Below are 20,132 nucleotides of genomic sequence, written 5' to 3' on the forward strand. Positions count from 1 at the left end.
GTTGGGGCGGGGGGCGGGGTTGCAGTCTTGAATCGAATTCTGGGATTTGTAGTGTCACCCAGCCAACACGGACGATCCAATGGATCGCAACTTTAATGTTGCCCAGAAAGGCTCACACCCGCCCAATCCTACAGGAGGGGTTTGGGGCAGATGGCAGACCAGTGTGGTTCTCCTCTGGTTTCAGCCCACGACTCTTGACAAAAGCCCGGCTCAGCACATGCTTCGGTGGACGGCTCAATATTGACTTCTTGTCCATTCACACCGAGCGGGGAAGGAACAATGAGCCGTGCGCGATGTGTGCTGAGGGCTGGTCAATATATTGGAGCTGCACTTCCAAATCCCCCCCCCCACCCCCACGCCTCCCACCTCCGCACCCAGATGGGCTCCCGTGGCCCTGGGCGGAGGAGATGCTCCCTGCCCTGCCAGTGCTGCTGGATGGGATCATAGATATATTTAAAAATGTCCATTCTGAAAGCAACTGAGCTGTCAAAAGAATGTCTATTTCCAAAGGTAGCACCAGACAACATGGAATAAAATAAGGTCATATAAGGTCATGTAACACACAATAAGATGAGTTAAGATGAGATAACAGACGACTTTATTCATGGGGCATTCAGGTGTTGACACACGGTTGACAGCACAAGTTGACGGATGAAAATAAAAATGGAATAAAGTACTTTGCGCGCACGCGCACACACACACACACACACACACACACACACACACACACACACACACACACACACACACACGTCAACAGGGTGTAGGGGGTGAAATATACACGAATGTAGATGAACACAGGAAAATATAAGATAAATGAGAAAAGATATGAAATTACAATTATATAATTATCCTGTCATCCTGTCTTAAAAATTGAACTTCTAAGACACGATTTCCATGCGTGATGCACAGCAAAGGCAATAAGTTAAGAAAAATAAAATAAAAAATCAAGTGGAGCCGCACGCCAGGCGACGCAGAGCTCAGCGGAACACACCCCAGCGTGTCGTTCCGGAGCATTTCGATCACTCGAATCGATCGCGATCACCGCGTCGCCCCCCCCACCCCCCCCCCCCCCCCCCGCTGCGCGTCAAGAGCCGCCGCGTTCCCCAGCAATCTGCTGCTCTCAACGTGGTACTACACCCACACGCACAGCTCACATTCAAACTTCTCACGGCTCCAGCCTCTTAAACAACAAGCCTCGACCCCCGGCCGCTCAGAAGAGCGTCTTTTTCTACTTTCTTTTTATTTTTATTTTATTTTTTTTTGATTCTTACGGCAGAGGGAAGCTCTTACCTGTGAGTCCGACATTCCCCATCACCCCACAAGTATTTATGAGGAGGATAAACAAACAGGCGCTTCCCATGGTGGAGCGGTGTCACAGCGCGGTGTGCTGGTGCGTGTCTGGGAGAAAAGACGCTCCGGAGCCGCGGGAGGACCGAGAGGCGCTCCGAGACGCTCCCCGACGCTGATTGGCTGCGGCCTGATTTGAGGAGGGGATTGGGAGGTGTAATTTAGGGAGGGAGGGAGGGAGGGAGGGTGGAGGAGAGAAACGCTGAGAGAAAGGGGAGGGGGGGGAGGCGAGTGGGAAAGGGAGAGGGAGAGAGAGAGGGGGGGGGGGGGGGGGAGGAGTTAAAGAGAGACAGAGAGAGAGAGACGGAGAGAGAGAGACAGGGAGAGGGAGAGACAGAGAGGGGAGGGGGGAGAAGAGACAGAAAACAGATAGAGAGAGGGAGAAGAGGGAGAAAGAGAGAACGGGGGGGGGGGGCGAGAGGGGGGGCAGGGGGTGAGGAGAGGGAAACAGAGAGAAGAGAAGGGGAGGAGAGGGGGAGAGAGACAGAGAGAAGAGAGGGAGTGAGAGAGAGAGAGACCAAGAAACGAGGAGAGAGGGTGAGGAGGGGGAGAGAAAAGAGGGAGAGAAGTGAGAGAAACAGGGAGAGAGGGTGGGGGAGAGAAACACTGAGAGAGGGGGAGAAGAGGGAGAAAGTGAGGGAGAGAGGGAGAGTGAAACAGATGAGAAGGGGAGAAGAGAGGGAGTGAGAGAGAGGGGGGGGGCAAGGAGAAAGGGTGAGTGGAGAAAGAGAGGGGGGGCAAGGAAGGAGAGAGGGAGGCAAAGAGAGGAGAAAAGAGGAGAGAGACGGGGAGAGAGGGGGGAGAGAGAAAGGAAGGGGGAGAGAGGGGGAGAAGAGAGAGGGGGTACGGGAGAGGGGGAGGAGAGGGGGGAAGAGGAGAGAGAGAGAGGGGAGAGGAGAGAGAGAAGGGAGAGGGGGAGACAAAGAGAGAGGGAGGCAGAGAGAGAAAAAAGAGTGAGAGAGGGAGAGAGAGAAAGGGAGGGAGAGAGGAAGAGAAGGAGGACGAGGGGGAGAGCTACTTTTAATGTATGTTTTATATTTATATTGATGGTTATGTTCATATTTTTATTTACATTCAAATTATATTCAAATTTATATTCACATTTACATGTATATTTATCTTTCTATTCACATTTATATTTAAACGTATATTTCTATGTATATTGATGGTTACATTTATATTTATATTTATTATATACCTTATTTATGAGAAACATAGAAGTCACGGAGCTACCGTTTAGTCTTCATGTGTAGGAGAAATGTAAAGAAAGATGAAATAAAATCATGACATTTAACCGGTAGCATAGAAAACTTCCATTGAGAGGTTTTTTTTAATGTCGAACTTTAAATCAACTTCATTTAAATTCAACATATAGAGAAGAGGGGGTGGGTGACGTTGACTTCTTCCTGGTCCTTTTCAGACATTAATATTAATTAATTTATGTATTTATTTTTGCCTCAGTGGTTTTCTGAATGTTTTCTTTCAAGCTGTTTGCTTTTCAATGACTTTTTTTAAAATTGTTTTTCTAATCTATAGTTTCTTCTGGGGGGGGGGTGTAACTGTAATGAATTCAATATTGGAATACATTTCCAAAATGTTTAATTATCTACTCTGATCCCTGTTCATCCCTGGTCCTGATCACCGAGTCTTCTGGTTGACAGCCAATTTCAGAGGCGTCGCGATAGCGCCCTCTGCTGGAGCCAATCGTGAACTACATCGGTAACGTTTTCGCACCGGTAACGCCCCTTTCCGCGACAGGGGAACCCGCGCTGACTTTTATTTAAAATTAAAAAAAATATATATATATATATATATATATATATATATATATTTATTTATTTATTTCACTGAATTATACAAACAATGTCAGAGAAAATCAGCTGCGAATAGAACGGCGGACAGAACCAGAAACATTGTGCAAACGATATCCTGCCATTATAATAGTTGTTGAATCGAACACAAACAAAGAAAAATAAACAATGAATCAATTGATAAATCCATCAATAAATTCAGCAGTAAATCAAAAAATTAATTTAATACAGTGGATGAATGAATGTACGGATTTGTAAGCAAACAAACAACTAAATAAAACATTTAAAAACAAGTTTTCTTATTATATTTTTCAGTTCCGCATGAATGACCAACCAGCGACGGGCAGTTATGACGCTGCAGGTGTCATGGCGTCTCCCATGTCGGGGGCTCGGTTCTCCACAGGCTAGCCGTCGCTGTTTGTTTATTTCTTCGCCGTACGACAAAGTCAAACTCATAAATCCGCAGCAAAGGCGCCTTTCGGAAACCGGCGACTCACCATGGGGTCTGTCCAGGCGAAGGTAAACCGCGCTCCGGGCTGTAGGAGGTTTTTTTTTCTCGGCATGACCTCCCCACGGACGTCGCGTTCGTACTGCAGGGCGGTAGTCAGCCACTGGGAGCGTGTCCGACATCCCCGGTACCCCGTTTGCTTTCGTACGCTGTCACTTGGACAAGCTACCGAAACAATGAACGAGACTGTAATTAGTCATTTGTTGAGCCCCTTCGCCAATGTCGTTTCACCCTCATGTTTTTACCTCCTGCCGTCGAGGGCGATATTTGATCTAGTCACCACAGACTACATCAAATATCGCGATGTTCTCTGACGAACCCATGGATGACTTTAAATATGATGCGTTGGGAATGACTGTTGATGCTTTCTCAAGATATTAACTGACAAGAAACAACCATTAGTAATGCAGATGTTATGACCTGGTGGGTGGGGCGATAGATGGATGGATGGATGGATGGATGGATGGAGTAAATAGATGGCAAGATAGATGGATGGAGTACATACAGTAAATAGGTAGGTAGGTAGATACAGTACATACAGTTGATAGAGTACATACAGTAAATTGGTTGGTAGGTAGATAGATAGATAGATAGAGCAATATATAGATAGATAGAGAAGGTAGATAGGTAGATCAATAGATACAGTACATACAGTAAATAGATAGGTAGACCAATGGATAGATAGCTAGAGCCATAGGTAGATAGATAGATAGATAGATAGATAGATCAATAGGTAGATAGATAGATAGGTAGGTAGATCAATATGTAGAGAGATAGGTAGATCAATAGATAGATAAATCAATCAATAGATAGATACAGTAGATCATTAGATAGACAGAGACAGTCGATCAATTTATACTGTAGAAGGGTAGATAGATCGATTGATAGATGGATCAATAGATTGATCGATAGATAGATCGATACAGTAGATAGATAGATCAATAGATAGATACTTTATTCATGCCCAGGGGAAAATTGTAGTGTTACAGCAGATTATATCAAAATGCAACATAATAAAGTAATAATGATAAACGATGATAAATAGAAAAAAAAAAACGCAATGTACAATAAACGTAGAAATAAAGAATAAAACCTTCTGTCTCAACAATTCACACCGCGTCAAAAACAGAAAATTGTATAAGTTTGCATACGTATATAAATTAACATCGGTGTATACTGTGTGTCCCAGCGTGTAAAACCAAGCGGTTATAACATGCTCAAATACTGTATGGTTCACAGCATATAATCCCCCCCAGCCAGGTCAAGGCAGCCGGTCGTGGTATCATTGAGACGTGATCGTCAGTGAATGAATGTGGATGTTATGACCCAGCAGGCAGCGCTGCTCATGCACAGCTAGAGCAGCCTAGGAAGTTTAGGAAAGTTGCATTGCTTTACTACCATGTCGCCTGAACGGCAACGTTTCAATGTATTTCCATATCACGATCATCAGCATATCAGACGAGATCGAGTCTCGCATCACAATATCCGTATGATATTGATGGATCTTCCAACGCCGCTGTGCTCTTGGTTTTGTATTCAGTATAATAATGATGTTGTTTGTCAGACTGGTTTTAAGAGAGTCCAGCTCCACCCATCCCACCCTGTCCTGACCTTTCTTTTCCACGACAGCTGTCCTTTAAAATGTGTCGGCTATATATATATATATTTTTTTTTTTGTTTTGTTTTTTTAACGCACACTGTTCATGGGTTGTGGTTGTGCAGAGCTTGGACCCTCTACCGATGCACGGGCGTGACCTGGGTGTCAGTCCAGACGACATGATGGAGGTACCAGAACTGGAGCAGGAAACCAAGCAGGAGGTCCTGGAAAACAAAGACGTGAGCTGAACATGATCCTAAAACGTTGACGCAAACTCTTGCTTTACACCACAAAACCAAAAGTGTTGTTTTCAGACCCCCCCCCCCATTAAAAAAATAGACAGAATGAAGATGGAAGCCACTTTATAATGCATGTAACAACAACTAGTTATTCAAGCCTGTGTTTCCCTTGAAATTTTATTTGTGGGTGCTGTGGTGAAGGAATGTCGTCATTAAAAAAAAAAAAAAAAACCCTTTTCAACATAGCGAGCCTAGCGTTAAATGTTCCACGGCTTGGAAGGAGTCTGCCTCACTGCGGTAATTATGTTCTTTAAAAGAGCGTGAGTTTGCCTATTTAACCGGTGAAAATACAAGTGCTCTCGTCCCGCCAATGGGTGGAATGGAATTGTTGTCGAGAGCCAGGCGGAACAAAACGGTGAATTATAAAAATAAAACGTTGTAGTCACTGTGTTACAAGCGGCCCAGGCACCGCTTCTCTCCTGGAGACTTTATTACGATGGTCACATTCTGTAGACAAACCAATAAACCACAGCAGAGGTTCTCTTTAAAACCTGTTGTTGTTGTTGTTGTCGTCGATGTTGTTGTTGTTGTGGTTGTTGTTGTTGTTGTGCACAGGGTTCTTACCCGGTCCTTGAGGTGTGCTTGACGTGCTTGAATTTCGGCCTCAGAAATTGAAGTACTGCAATACCTTGAAAATAGCCCCTTCGGTACTGAAGTGCTTGAAAAGTCCTTGGAAAAATAACACGACCATTGAGAAGCTGCGATATTCCCGCTGGTTTTGTTATCCACATCGTAACGTGATAAAAAGGTTTCCAGAACATGATGCCATATTTAATCCAGCATGGTTGGAAATAGACACTGATTATAGTAAATGACGTGTGTGTGTGTGTGTGTGTGTGTGTGTGTGTGTGTGTGTGTGTGTGTGTGTGTGTGTGTGTGTGTGTGTGTGTGTGTGTGTGTGTGTGTGTGTGTGGTAATAGATAAACTCATATAAGTAATAGACAGAAGATTATATTTGAATTAATAATGATCACAATGAAAATTGATATTTTAGTCTTAAAAATTTGAAAAAAAAAAAAAGTACTTGAACGTCCTCAAATTCATTTTGTTCATTCATTTTGTAATTCCAGGACCAACCGGGTGCACCAATACATTGTGGACGTTCATTTTCGCATTTCACTGTTTGATTTGAACAGAGATTGTCTTTTTTAGGGCGGGTCAGGGCAAACAAACGAGCAGTGACCGAAGCGTCTCCTCCTTCGCAGGTCGTCGTCCAACACGTCAACATCCAGGGTCTCGGAAGAACCAAAGAAGATTTACTCGGCTACGAGATCTCCGAAGTCTTCCTCGCCAAAAACCTCATCGACGTAGGCATTCCAACGCGCCGCCCGCCCGGCTGTGCTCACTTTCGTTAACGTCGGGCGGGGTTAAAAAAAAAAAAAAAAAAAAAAACCCCGCAAAACGCCAGAGTTTTTTTTTTTTTTTTTTAATTTCTCTGTTTGTGCGGCAGGTCATGAAGAAGTCACACGTCGCCAGGCAGAAACTGCTTCGTCTGGGCGTCTTCAAGGAGGTGGAGGTGCTCATCGACACGTCGGAAGGTCACAGCTTATTCTCGCACGGTCAATCAAAATGATATTGCGTTGGTTATTAATGTCAACCAGTAAGATTAAAAAAATAATAATAATTTAATTGCTTTAAAATTTTGAATGGTTATGAAATGTTGAATGATTTTCTATTAAGCTGTTCCATCAAACCTGCGGTAACAGGAGGATACGCCTGTTCAAACACTAATGCCGTTGTATGGAGTGAAAAGCCCATGTCCCGCACAGCAGGTGCTCTCCACTCGATCTTTAGCAAAGAAGGACATCTGGCGGTGGAGCTGGAACATTGTTTTAAGTTTCCTGACGCACTCCATAATAACCCAACCGGAGTCGCGGCCTGATGCGGCTCTGGTGCCGACCCGTCAAACCCAGCTCCGCCCTGCAGGCGCCGTTCTGAGGTTCCCAGTTGAAAGGGCTTTTATATGTGATCATGGCACTAGCTTCGTGGCGAATGCTTTGCTTCTCAGGCACCGACGCTTTGCCCAACGGTCTGGATGTGACCTTCGAGGTGACGGAGGTCAAGAGGCTGACGGGGAGCTACAACACCATGGTCGGCAACAACGAAGGGAGCATGGTGAGAGGTTCAGCGCACGCACCCACGCGCACCCACGCGCACCCACGCGCACCCACGCGCGCACACACACACACACTGCCTGTGGCATGCGTTTGATGTTTCGAGTTTAACCGTTTCACATCCACGTTCCTTTGATGCTTTTTTTTTTTATGTGACAGAGGAAGGCGCGGTGTCTGTCGTGCTAAAGAACACTTCATAAAGACTTAATCCATATGAAAGCATCTACAAGTCATTTAGCATTCTTCAAAATGATTTCATCTAATCGGCAAAAAAAAAAGATTGAATTGTATAATAAAATCCGAAATCAGATGTAATATATTTGCCTTCATGTTTTGATTAAATAAAATATGTATGCAATTTTTCTTTAAAAAGGCAAAAAAAAATAAAAATATATATACATTTGAATTTTAATCTTGGAATTAGACATTGATTTCATTGATATGATAAAGTTTAATCTGCTATTCATAGTATTTTGTCATTATAATTTTTGGGACAGTCAGCAGTGTCCCAGGACCACCTGCAGAATCTCTCCAGGTCTTCCATTCTCATGCCTCTCGGCCCTGACACGAAATCCTGAGATTTCAAACCTATCCAACAACTCCAATCTTGCGTGCGTGGGCGCGCGTTGACCCTTTGACCTCCGACCTCCAGGTGCTGGGCCTGAAGCTGCCCAACATGCTTGGCCGCGCCGAGAAACTCACCTTCCAGTTCTCCTACGGGACCAAGGAGACGTCGTACGGCCTCTCCTTCTTCAAGCCGCAGCCCGGACACTTTGAGCGCAAGTACGGGCAGCAGCACCGCACCGCGCCCCGCCCGCACCGCGCACCTCGACGGGCCTGACGTTTACTGTCCTGACGGCCTCCTCTTCTCTTTCAGTCTCGCCCTCAACCTGTACAAAGTCACCGGCCAGTTTCCGTGGAGCTCCTTGAAAGAGACGGACAGAGGGCTGTCGGCGGAGCTGAGCGTAAGGAGAGAGAGAGAGAGAGAGAGAGAGAGTTATTCAGGAAACAGGCTTCATACCACATGTTCATGGGAAGAGAATGCTTGATTATTATTATATACATTTTTTTTTTTTAAGTTGCATTTCGTAAAGTTAGAGATGTGACTGGAATTTGAATAAAGCCCTCGAAAAGAAATCTCTAATGTTATGCTGTAATGCAAATGACTATCGAGACAACAACAAAGACAATGCCGAATTTTTGTACATTTTGGTTGATGTGAGTTAAATCTCTTGTACGAAATATCTCACAGGGTTCTTACCAGCTCCTTCAAGTGCTTGAATTTCACCCTCTGAAATTTAAGTACTGCCTTGAAAGTTGGAAGAAAACTTTCAAAACCTGTGATATTCTCCCTGGTTTGTTTTACAAATTGTAACATAATAAAAAAATATATATTATAAAATAATTCCAGGGAAATGTAAATTGAATCCAGCATGGTTGGAAAAAGACACTGAACTGTAGATGACAATTAAACAAATGATCGATAGACTTCTTATAAATAAGAGACAATGACATTCTATTGTACTTTAATTGATTCTATTTGTTTTTCTGTGAAGTCTTTAAAAAAATAAAAATAGGTGCTTGAAAAGGTACCCGGAAGTCCTTGAATAGCCCCGCTCAGCATCCCTTGTCGTCTCGCTCTGCTCAGTTTCCTCTCGGGGTGACGAGCCACACGCTGAAGTGGGAGGGCGTCTGGAGGGAGCTGGGCTGCCTGGCTCGCAGCGCCTCCTTCGCAGTGCGGGAGGAGAGCGGACACTCCCTCAAGTCAGCGCTTTCGGTACGGAGCTCCACCTCAACCAGCTCGGTGCTCTGATTCACCCCTTTACCTTGTCGGGTCTACTTGTGATTGCCGCCAGTAATGGAATGTGCCGTGCCCAAGCCCAAATGAAACTCTGAACATCCCGATACAGTGAGGTTATTTGTGGATGTTCTTGTCATCGAATCACACGCCGTGATAGTTTTGGACGGATGTTTGTACTCGTGTATTGATCTCATGGTTTCTTTGGTTTCTTCCTTTTCTAGCACACTGTGTCAATCGACTCAAGGAATTCTGCCATTTTCCCCCACAGAGGTGCCTTACTAAGAATCAACCAGGTATGTGTGTGTGTGTGTGTGTGTGTGTGTGTGTGTGTGTTCATGATTGTCTTGTCTGTGTGTGTGTGTATGTGTGTGTGCGTGCGTGTGTGTGTGTTCATGATTGTCTTGTCTGTGTGTGTGTGTGTTGTGTCTCCACACACACATGTCTGTGTATGTCCAATCAGCAGTGGTTCTCAGCGAGGGGCCCGGGGACCGACAAGGGGTTCCAGGGGGTCCCGAGCGAAACGGCCGTCACTTCATTTAGATAACGTTGGCGCCGTTAGAGCATGTGCGGTGATGAGCGTTTTCATCCTAGTTTCCCAGTTTTCTCCATCTGGATCATGTAGAACCTAAATCACGTTTCAGGAGCTGGCTGGGTACACGGGCGGAGACGCCAGCTTCCTGAAGGAGGACTTTGAGCTGCAAGTCAACAAGCGTCTCTTCTGGGACTCGGTGAGCGAGAACTCTGTACCTCCGGTGTTCATTTATGACTTGTTGGTTGATGACTTATAGTATGATTTATTACAACTTTTATACATCTCATAATTTTGCAGATATATGATTTTGTGGTTTCTTTTTCTTTTTCTTTTTTTTTATGTATATATTTAAAAAAATGATTAATTATTTAATTGATTGATCTATTTATTTATTATTATTGTTATATTATATATATATATATATATATTTTTTTTTTACATATATTTTTGTGTCAGGTCTTGTCTGCCTCCTTGTGGGGTGGGATGCTCTATCCGCTTGGAGGACAACCCTCGTGCATTGCCGACAGGTACGTCCTGTGGTGTGACATGATGTTGCCCTGGAAACTGCTCAACCTGTCCAAATATTTATTTATTTATTTATTTATTTATTTATTTATTTACTTATTTTCAAATACTATCTTGCGAGTTTGCCGCTGAGACGATCACCAGATATATTGTAGTTATGGCAGGCAGGCACAATCAATTCAGAACTATCCCACAATGAAGGTAAGCACGATGGAAGCTGAGATCCTGGTGAGGCGTAAGGAATGCGTAAGATGAAGATGGTTCCAGGCGGCTGCCTCGGCCCCCTCCGTACTCTAAGAAGCGTCACCTGGCTGCGAACCCTTTGGGTGAAACTTTGGATGTCTAACTTCAGTTTCTGAAAGCCATACATTCCCTGCTGTCCTTCACAGAGTTTAATTTGAATAATACTTGATTTAATTGTCTAGCATTAAGTACGGTTGTAGCGATGTAAGGAAGTAAAAAAAAAAAAAAAAAGAAGAAAAAAGGTGAAAGTACGCGTCATGGAGCTGAAACAAGGAGTAAGAAACTTGAAGTAGTTATACTTAAATGAATTGATGTGATGGTAGTTTCATGGTATGTTATCTGTAGAAGCATATTTTCCCGCGCTTCCTGAAGGGGAAGCCCTGGTTGTGAGGCGCTGGTTCATGTCAATCTCTTCTGGTCCAGGTTCTACCTCGGCGGGCCCACCAGCGTGCGAGGCTTTGGGATGTACAGCATCGGTCCACAGAGCGAGGGTGAGACGCCGCCACGCGCTGAGAAAGTTGTGAGAGTGGGTTGTTCAAAATGGCCGCGTGTTTTCTCTTTCCCCGGTTAAGCCTGCGAGAGAGAGCCCTGTAAATGATCATGCGTTTTCATTATTGTTTACGGGGTCTGCTGTTGGTGAAAGTAGTTCTGGAGACAAACGACACGGGTCCAATTGAATCATCGTCAAATCGGTTTAAATAATAATGGTGGCCTCCAATTCAATTTTCATTCGTTTAGAGGAAATAAATCATGCAACGCACAACCTATCCAGTAGATGGCGCTATTTCTTCGTTATCGACATCATCGTGTTAAAGGTAAATTTAAGACAACGATAGAATATAACGATCAACATGATGTCACTATTTTTAACACGTTCACCACTTTTAACAAATGCCTTCAGCGGGTCCATCTCTTTCTCTCCGACACCTGGTGAAACAGCCTCTGATGTATTCCAGGTGACTACCTGGGCGGGGAGGCCTATTGGGCCGGTGGGCTCCACCTCTACACACCGCTGCCTTTCCGGCCTGGACGGGGCGGCTTCGGCGACCTCTTCAGGACGCATTTTTTCCTCAACGCCGGCAACCTGTGCAACCTCAACTACGGTGAGTTCAAAGTATTTGAATCGTCCTGGTGATAAACTGCAGACATCGTGTTTTAATTTAACATGGTGGTATAAGACGTTAGATGATTAAACTAAGAAGTTACGTTTTAGTCTTAATTTACATTGAAAAATATCAAAAATCCATTTAAGACGATATTAAAAAAATACGTATATATATATATATATTTATTGTTATTATTATTATTATTTTATTTATTTATTTATTTATATTTATTTTTATAAGTAAAAAAAAGTGATAAAAATCACACACAATAATTTGTGACGGTTAGGTAAAAAAGGAGAAGGAAAAAAAACCTTAAAACAATCTTGACTCTTTAAAATGCACCATCCAGGTGAGGGTCCCGGAGCGCACCTACGGAAGCTGGCGGAGTGTCTGCGTTGGTCGTATGGAGCGGGAATCGTTCTGCGCCTGGGGAACATCGCCCGACTGGAGCTCAACTACTGTGTACCCATGGGAGTCCAGAGCGGAGACAGGTACAAACAAGTTGACTTTAATTTTACTGAAAGGCCCTCATACCATAATAATAATAATATATATATATATTCTTTTTTTAAAGATCATAAAGAAATTGGAAACATATATTATTCAGAACCAGGACATTGAAAATATTTTCAGTCTCTTGGAAATTAGAACGCAAAATCATACAAAGTTTGATTGCGTTTTAGGCTCTGATTTGCGTGATCAGCATCATCAACAGCCCAAAAATTATATTTTATTTAGCTTAATATAGAAAATATTCAGTAGATCTAATTCTTGTTCATTTTTCCGACACAAACTTGATTTGAACCAACAACTGGCATTAAAAATGTCTTAAATAAAATTTGCTGATACCTAGGGAAGTTATGAGATAACTACTTCTTCTGTGAATTCTCATCCAAAAAAAGCCTGTTTTTTGCACGGATGAATATCAGACAAAGAGCGACTTAAACAAGAATAAACACTAGTTTCCATTTAACAAGATGGCGAGCTTTCAGGGAAGCCAAGGACTTTTTTTGACCAAGTTGTAATAAGCTAGTGCTCCCCCGAGTGGTGGCCGTCTATTTAACTCCACTTCCCGTCCCTTTTGTCGCCTCTGCCTATGCAGGATTTGCGACGGTGTCCAGTTTGGCGCAGGAATTCGGTTCCTGTGATGTCATCACCCCGCTGCCTTTGAAAACTCAGGCAGAGATCTCACTCCGTCAACAGGGAAAGAGCATTTGTCACTTGTAGAGTTAAGCATGGGCCCCACTGCATCATACCGAAGAAGTATGCCCCACCCCCCTTGATATCCACCAATAGCATCGTCCACTTTGCTTCCCGTGGTGACTCAAGGTAACACCAGTAATCCCTGGTCCTTCAATAGAGATTCGGGCGTAAACCTGTCCCCCACTGTCCTTGCCTCCCACGTCTGCAGCCCATGCAGAATCCAGTTCCTGTGTCTTGTGAGCCGCTGTGTGTGTTTTACTAAGTCACCGATCGACGGCAAAAGCAGGGAAGGAAACAAAAACGGTGAAGAACCATTTTTTATTTCATGTGACGCATTATGAGACACAAATTCGGGTTGCGGCAAAAAAAAAAAATGTTTGTTCAAATGTGTCACGTGAGATTCTGTGGGAGGGTGCGTTGATTTCCCCGCCCAAGCTGCAGAAGTGCAAACGACCAGCAGTGCTCTTACCTGTTAGCCCTCTATTTTGATGTTGTCTAAGTTGTTCTATTCTGCACACAAATAAATCACAACTTGTTTCCTCTGTATCTGTCGACTGGTTTGAACACATTTTTAAATATGTTTAAAAATGTCAGGAAAGGACAGATGCATTTCTTTTATTTCAGCAGCAGTTTTCTTAGCCTCATCTAAGCACATTTAGTGTAAAAGCCATTAATATAAAGTGTGTGTGTGTGTGTGTGTGGGTGGGTGGGTGGGTGGGTGCTAGCTACTGTCCTCCACGTGCAGCCTGGCTGAGCGTTGACCGCCTGGACCTTTGTCCCTGCAGGAACCTGCTTGGTCCAGCTGAGTGTGGATACGGCCGGACCTCTGTTTGACCACCGCTGCTTATCTCTTATCTTGGGAGACACAACAGGTGTAAGGGCCCCGGGCAGCCAGCTTTAGTCACCGTGGTCACTCTGTTTGGGTGGACAGAAAGAGGACAAACAGCCTCTAGAGCACATTATCATTCATTATATTGTTATAGTTCATTATGACATCGACGGTCAGACCAGTCAACAGTGAACATTATATAAAATCTAAACCAACTTGGTTTCAACTCACATCTTATAATCTACTTCAGAATGACTGCTTTCTGGTGTGTTGAGGCAGAGGTGAAGAGGAAAAAAATATTAGAACGCAATAATCAAAACGTTCAGCTTTGTGGACATGTTACAACCAATCAGAACATAGACCTACAAACAATCAGAGCCTGGGATAGACCTACAACCAATCGGAACATGGGATAGACCTCGGACCAATCAGAGCCTGGGACAGACCCACAACCAATCGGAGCACTGGATAGGCCTACAACCAGTCAGAGCACTAGATAGACGCACAACCAATCGGAGCACTGGATAGACCAAGAACCAAACAGAGCGTGGGATAGACAGTGGCAGCCATCTTGGTAAGGTGCCATATGGTGATAACGGATTCAACAGACCATTCTATGTCAGTGGCAGCCATCTTGGTAAGGTGCATTAACGGCTCTACATCATGTCAAACCCACCCCATATTATATAAACACCTGTGATTGGCCAAAAATATTGATTGAAAACATTAAATACATTTGTGTGGATTAAATACCCTTCAGGCTGGGCCCCTATTGTTATTGCTGGGATATTTACGTTTTTAATCTTCTCTGCGTTTTTCGGGTTAAAAGTATCTGGAACACAACAACCACAGTACGCACAGACATGGTTGAGGTCTCGTTGAAACCGGGACGTGTCAGAAGTCTTGTCATTCGAGTTTGATTTAATAATGATGTACAGTTGGAGCAGTACATTCGTGAAAAAACTGTCACAAATTACACCATTGAGTACACCATTACTATTTTATTATTTATTTTATTTTATTTTCAACATTTTACAACAACACAAGCAGAAACTGATGGAGAGGCCAGGGAGTCCAGAAAAAAAATGATGCGAGTGACCTCATCTTCTTCATTAACCAACTGACACAGTAACAAGTTCCCACTACCGGTCGGTCAAATGAACGGGTGGAGACTTAAAATAAAAGAGGAAGAGGACCCTGATAGTGTCTTGATTGCAGTCAACTTAAATAAGAACGGGACAGTTATGTTGCAGGACGATCTCAGACATTTTGAGAAAGACACCCTTCAATACCAAAGGTGTCAATTTGGCACTTGATAACACAAATATCATATTTGTTAAATCAGAAACATTTACAGATTTAAAGAAAGAATAACCCAAAAAGATTAAATGACAACAAATGGTTTGACAAATAGTGGAAAACTCGAAGGAAAGACTGTAAATCCAATCACAAACATTGGGACCCAGACAACTAAATTACAACAAAAAAGGAAAAGCATATCCAAAATCAGCTTAACGTTATTGAAGAATTTCCATTCCCCCAGATATTTGGAACCAAGGATTGATCACACCAATTTACAAAAAAAGTGACAAATCAGACCCAAATAATTAGAGGAATCTGTGTTAACTGTAATTTAGGAAAACTGTTCTAAAGCATTATAAACAGCAGACTAATGCACTTCATTGACGAACAGAAATTTCTGAGTAAAAGTCATATTGGATTCCACCCAAATAACCACACATCAGACCACATCCTTACCCTCCACACCCTAATTGACAAACAAATAAACCAAAACAAAAGCAAAATCTTTGCGTGTTTTGTATCCGTCAAAAAAGTATTTCACTCAATTTGGCACAACAGCCTTTTCTATAAACTGATTGAAATGGGTGTCAGTGGTAAAACATATAATGTCATAAAATCAATGTACACAAACAACAAATGTGCTGTCACAAGTAGCAACAAGCAAAGAGATTTGTTTCCACAGGAACATGGGGTCAAAGAGGGATGCAAACTGTCCCCTACTCTATTCAACATTAATATTAATAAATCAATCTTCAGATCCTGGTATCACCCTACATGACAGAAATCAAGTGCCTGCTGCTGTTTATCGGATGACCTAGTGCTGATGTCTCCTACCAAGGAAGGGTTAGGGTTAGATCACTGTGATGTGGGGAAGGGATGGTTTGAGCAGCCACACCTGACCTGGGTCTATGTGATTGGGTCAGTGTCAGGGTCATGAGTGGCTGCATACCTGTTGCTCGTTGGTTGAGCTAACGGGCAACAGGTTAAATCCCCTATCCTCACACACACTCAAGATAGGAGCCCTGTCATGACATGTTCGATCTGCTCCTGGTAAATTCCACCTAGCCTCCTCTCTACAATAAACTGGTGTCTGCAACCCATTGTCTTTTGTGTCTCTGTGCAGGAGGGCCCTGAAAACGCCACTTGGGTGGCGTGTGACGGGCGGAACTGTCTCAATCACCTACACGGGTTCTGTCAGACCTCGGTTCTGACAGTGAACCCAAAGAAGACAAACATAAGGATTTTTCAAAAAAGATCTGGGTATCAGGATCACAAATTTGAATTCTATTTGGACACAATTGAATTAGAACGCATAACAAATTACACCTCTAGGCCTAAATATCAACACCACAGGTCTCTTCATCATGACTGCGAAGGACCTAAGGGACAAGGCAAGGAGAGCATTCTATGCAATTAAAATAAACATCAAAATAGACATTCTGCTTGAAATTTGGTTAAAAATGTTTCAATAAGTCGTAGAACCCATTGCTCTGTATGGCAGTGACCTTTGTGGACCGCTATGCAAACATCAATAACAGACATCCAATTGAAACACTTCATGTGGATTTCTGTAAAAGCGTATTTATCCTTCACAGAAGAAACACAAATAATGCCTGCCGGGCAGAATCGGGTCAATACCCCCTCCAGATCAAAAGTGAAAAAAGAGGCATCAAATTCTACGATAACTTCAAAACAAGCGAACCCCCAAACATTCCACCACAACGCCCTGAAATACTAAGACATCAACCGGGGAAAGAGGGGCAACCCACAGACAATCCGGCCAACTAAATTATAACAAGACAAAAAGAGATATACATCACTTATTGTATGTACACCCCAACAACTCAAAGTAAAATGGAGTGTTATTTGGCCCTAGAGCAACAGTACACGTTGGCAGAATATCTGACTGCCGTGATTGATGAGACATGAAGAAAGACATTGACCAGGTACAGATACATTCTTTTGCGACACTGCGACAAATATGCTGAAGTTAAGAGTATTACTCTTCCCCAAAATTTGAATCAAAAATCAAGACTTTGAAACACAATCAGAAAGGGACAAACCCTAATACCTATTAGGTGAAAAACCTGATTGCTGCATATTGGCAGCTAAACATCAAGCCTCTTGCCACAACCCGAGGGACGTCCCGTGAAACGCCACCAGATCAGAACCTGGCTGTTCTTCTTTCTGTTAATATTGACTCATATCTTGTTGTTTGTTTGCTTGTTGATTGATTGATTGTCATATTTGAACTATAACGCCTTGGCTATCAGGCTTTGTGATTGTACATAATAGGTACATTTATTATTACTATTATTGTTGTAATTGCTGTCATTGTTGGTTGTTATTATTATTGTTAATATTTGTTTGCTTTGGCAATATAAGCACTGTCTCTTCATGCCAATGAAGCTTGTTTAGTTGAAATTGAGAGAGAGAGACAGACAGACAGACAGCCAGACAGAGAGAGCTTGAGACAGACGGGGAGAGAGAGAACTTAAGAGACAGACAGACAGGGTAAGAGAGCGGGACAGAGCTTGAGAGACAGAGAGCTTGAGACAGGCAGACAGAGAAACAGAGAGCTTGAGAGACAGACAGAGAGAAACAGACAGGCTGAGAGAGTGAGAGACAGACAGACAGACAGAGAGAAGGAGAGCAAAAGAGAAAGAGACAGACAGAGAGAGCGAGAGAGCTTGAAAGACAGCGAGAGAGAGAGCTTCGGAAACAGTAAGATAGAGACAGACAGCGAGACAGACTGACTGACTGACAGACAGACAGAGCGTACAGACAGGGAGAGCAAAAGAGCTTGAGAGACAGGCAGACAGAGAGAGAGTGAGAGAGCTTGAGAGAGACAGAAAAAGAGAGCGAGAGACAGACAGACAGAGAGAGCAAGAAAGACAGACAGACAGACAGACAGAGAGAGAGTGAGAGAGACAGAAAAAGAGAGCGAGAGACAGACAGACAGAGAGAGAGAGAGAGAGACAGACAGAGAGAGAGCAAGAAAGACAGACAGACAGACAGACAGACAGACAGACAGACAGAGAGCGAGAGCTTGAGAGACCGGTTGTCGGTTCAACGCCGTAGGTTAAGGCCAAAACGGTCGTGGAAGTCGCTCCATCTTCGTGTGAGGAGCTGACCTTGTTGTTTTGTTCAACGACACGTGTCCGTCGCCGTTGTCAAACCACCGCAGAGAAACGACTCGAGTCACGGCAACACAACGCTAACACCATTTAAAAACAAAAACAAAAACAACAACAAAAACAAACAATCCTATGTTGTTTTTCTTGCCAGAGGAAACCCTTTGAACGCCGTGAGCGCAAAATGTTTCATTTAACCGAGTTCACCTCAGACAAGTCGTGAATTCATCAAAATGAGCTAGTTGTTGTTATTGTTGTTGTTGTTGTTGTTGTTGTTGTTGTTGTTGTTTTCTTAATGTGCTTCTTTTTGACGACGTGGGGAAGTGCTCCGTGACGCCATGTTTTGTTCGCTGGTTCAGGTGTTGCGGTCATGTTTTGTTTTTGTTTTTATTTTTATTGTTTGGGTTTTTCCTTTGGTTCATTTTTACAGCTTCGTTCCCATACGTCACCAACGCCGCGTTCAAGTGAAAGACTGGAAGGCGCCGCGAGCGGAGGCGCCCGGGAGCGCTCCGCCCACTTCCGGTGGGGGCGGGAACGCCCCCTGCCGCTGCCGCTCTCCGGGGTTTCGACGCGTGCCCGCTCCGGAGAGCCGCCGTGAACGCGCACGTAGAGTATCCGTCTAACGTCAGCTGTCTGTGGCGATCCCCGGCCCCTCCGCGGACACTCCGTCTGTCTGTCTGTCCGTCTGTCTGTGCGCGCGCGGTGCAGTGTGTCGCCGGGACCTCGGGCCGTGCAAACCCCTCGCAGCATTTTTTAACTATTTTTAAAATCTGGTTTTTAAATCCGAGAGCAGCGCCATCATGTTGTGGACGGCCGGCCAAGTCATCCGGAGGTTCTCTGCGACACCCGTGAGTAGCTCCGCTTCACCGATGCGACCGCGCGACACGGCATGCAGGTGGACGGCGCTGTCGCGGCGACACAACCGCAGACCGGTGCGATTCGCCCCCCCCCCCCCCCCCCCCTTGCGAAACGGGTCCGCACGGCGCTGCCACGTTACCGTGTGTGCGCGCCCCCTCCGCCGGCCTTACTGTACAATATCTGAGGGGAGTTGCGTCAGCGGCGGCGGGTCCGCAGCGGCGGGTCGGCAGCTTACCCAGGCGCTGGGTTCAATGGGCCGAACGGACCGAATGCAAGCCGCGGCAGGGTTATCGCTCACCCACTAGTGTCCCTTATCACGGGCGTTTATGGGGTGGGTGGGCTTGGGCGAGGGGGGGGGGGGGGGACCCCGCAAACTGACATCGGAGTGGGCTCTGATTCCGTAGGAGGCACTTCTGGAGCGACCTCCGTTGCCGTGCGGCGGAATCACTGACACGCAGAGCGGCACTGCCCGCTGCACCTGACAGCCCCCCCCCCCCCCCCCCCCAGGTAACCGGAGACCCACCCGCCCCCTTCCCGCTGCCACACGTGGCCGTGGAGCTCGCCGCTTTCCGGAGGAGGGACAGGGCTGCGGCCAATGATTCCCCACAGTCCGTGCACGGTCAGGGCTGTCTGAGGGGTGTATGCGCCGCATGTCCGAGGCACGTGTGTGTGTGTGTGTGTGTGTGTGTGTGTGTGTGTGTGTGTGTGTGTGTGTGTGTACTATGTAGATGTCTATCTGTGCAAGTGTCCGAAAAGGCACCTGGTCTACATGCTCCGCGCGTGGCCCCACAAGGAAAGAGAGACCAGACTAAAAAGCAGCCTGACTCTCTCTCTGTAATGATGCTCGTTTTTGAATGGAACTGTTAACATGGATGCAGTCGATCGTAGAAACATATTTACCTACAGAGTAGCTTATAAAT

General features: G+C 44.7%; 2 protein-coding genes across 2 annotated transcripts in view; both read left to right on the plus strand.

Annotated features, from left to right (window-relative positions):
- Positions 1 to 3,530: 3,530 nt before the first annotated feature.
- samm50l (sorting and assembly machinery component 50 homolog, like) lies at positions 3,531 to 13,627 on the plus strand. Its single transcript, XM_080022460.1, has 15 exons — positions 3,531 to 3,680; positions 5,392 to 5,505; positions 6,771 to 6,872; positions 7,016 to 7,103; positions 7,574 to 7,680; positions 8,332 to 8,462; positions 8,557 to 8,644; positions 9,328 to 9,456; positions 9,702 to 9,773; positions 10,122 to 10,208; positions 10,469 to 10,539; positions 11,204 to 11,271; positions 11,737 to 11,883; positions 12,236 to 12,377; positions 12,989 to 13,627. Exons 1-15 carry the CDS (start codon positions 3,660 to 3,662, stop codon positions 13,032 to 13,034), a joined length of 1,413 nt encoding a protein of 470 aa, XP_079878586.1. The 5' UTR covers positions 3,531 to 3,659; the 3' UTR covers positions 13,035 to 13,627.
- A 5,432-nt stretch (positions 13,628 to 19,059) lies between these two features.
- The window catches only part of aldh1l2 (aldehyde dehydrogenase 1 family, member L2), a 30,831-nt gene continuing 29,758 nt past the window's right edge, over positions 19,060 to 20,132 (plus strand). The window contains exon 1 of the mRNA XM_080022451.1: positions 19,060 to 19,202. Coding sequence (XP_079878577.1) covers positions 19,155 to 19,202 — 48 coding nt within the window. The 5' untranslated portion in view covers positions 19,060 to 19,154. The remainder of the gene's footprint in view (positions 19,203 to 20,132) is intronic.

The sequence above is a fragment of the Zeus faber genome (assembly GCF_960531495.2).
Source record: "Zeus faber genome assembly, chromosome: 21".
In the NCBI taxonomy this organism is placed as follows: Eukaryota; Metazoa; Chordata; class Actinopteri; order Zeiformes; family Zeidae; genus Zeus; species Zeus faber.

Bases quoted from the DNA above. Each gene is read 5' to 3' on its own strand.
- samm50l (XM_080022460.1), top strand. From the start codon at position 3,660: ATGGGGTCTGTCCAGGCGAAG. The intron at 5,506-6,770 runs GTGAGCTGAACA...CCTCCTTCGCAG, and splicing joins AGGTCCTGGAAAACAAAGAC to GTCGTCGTCCAACACGTCAA. The intron at 8,463-8,556 runs GTACGGGCAGCA...CTTCTCTTTCAG, and splicing joins CCCGGACACTTTGAGCGCAA to TCTCGCCCTCAACCTGTACA.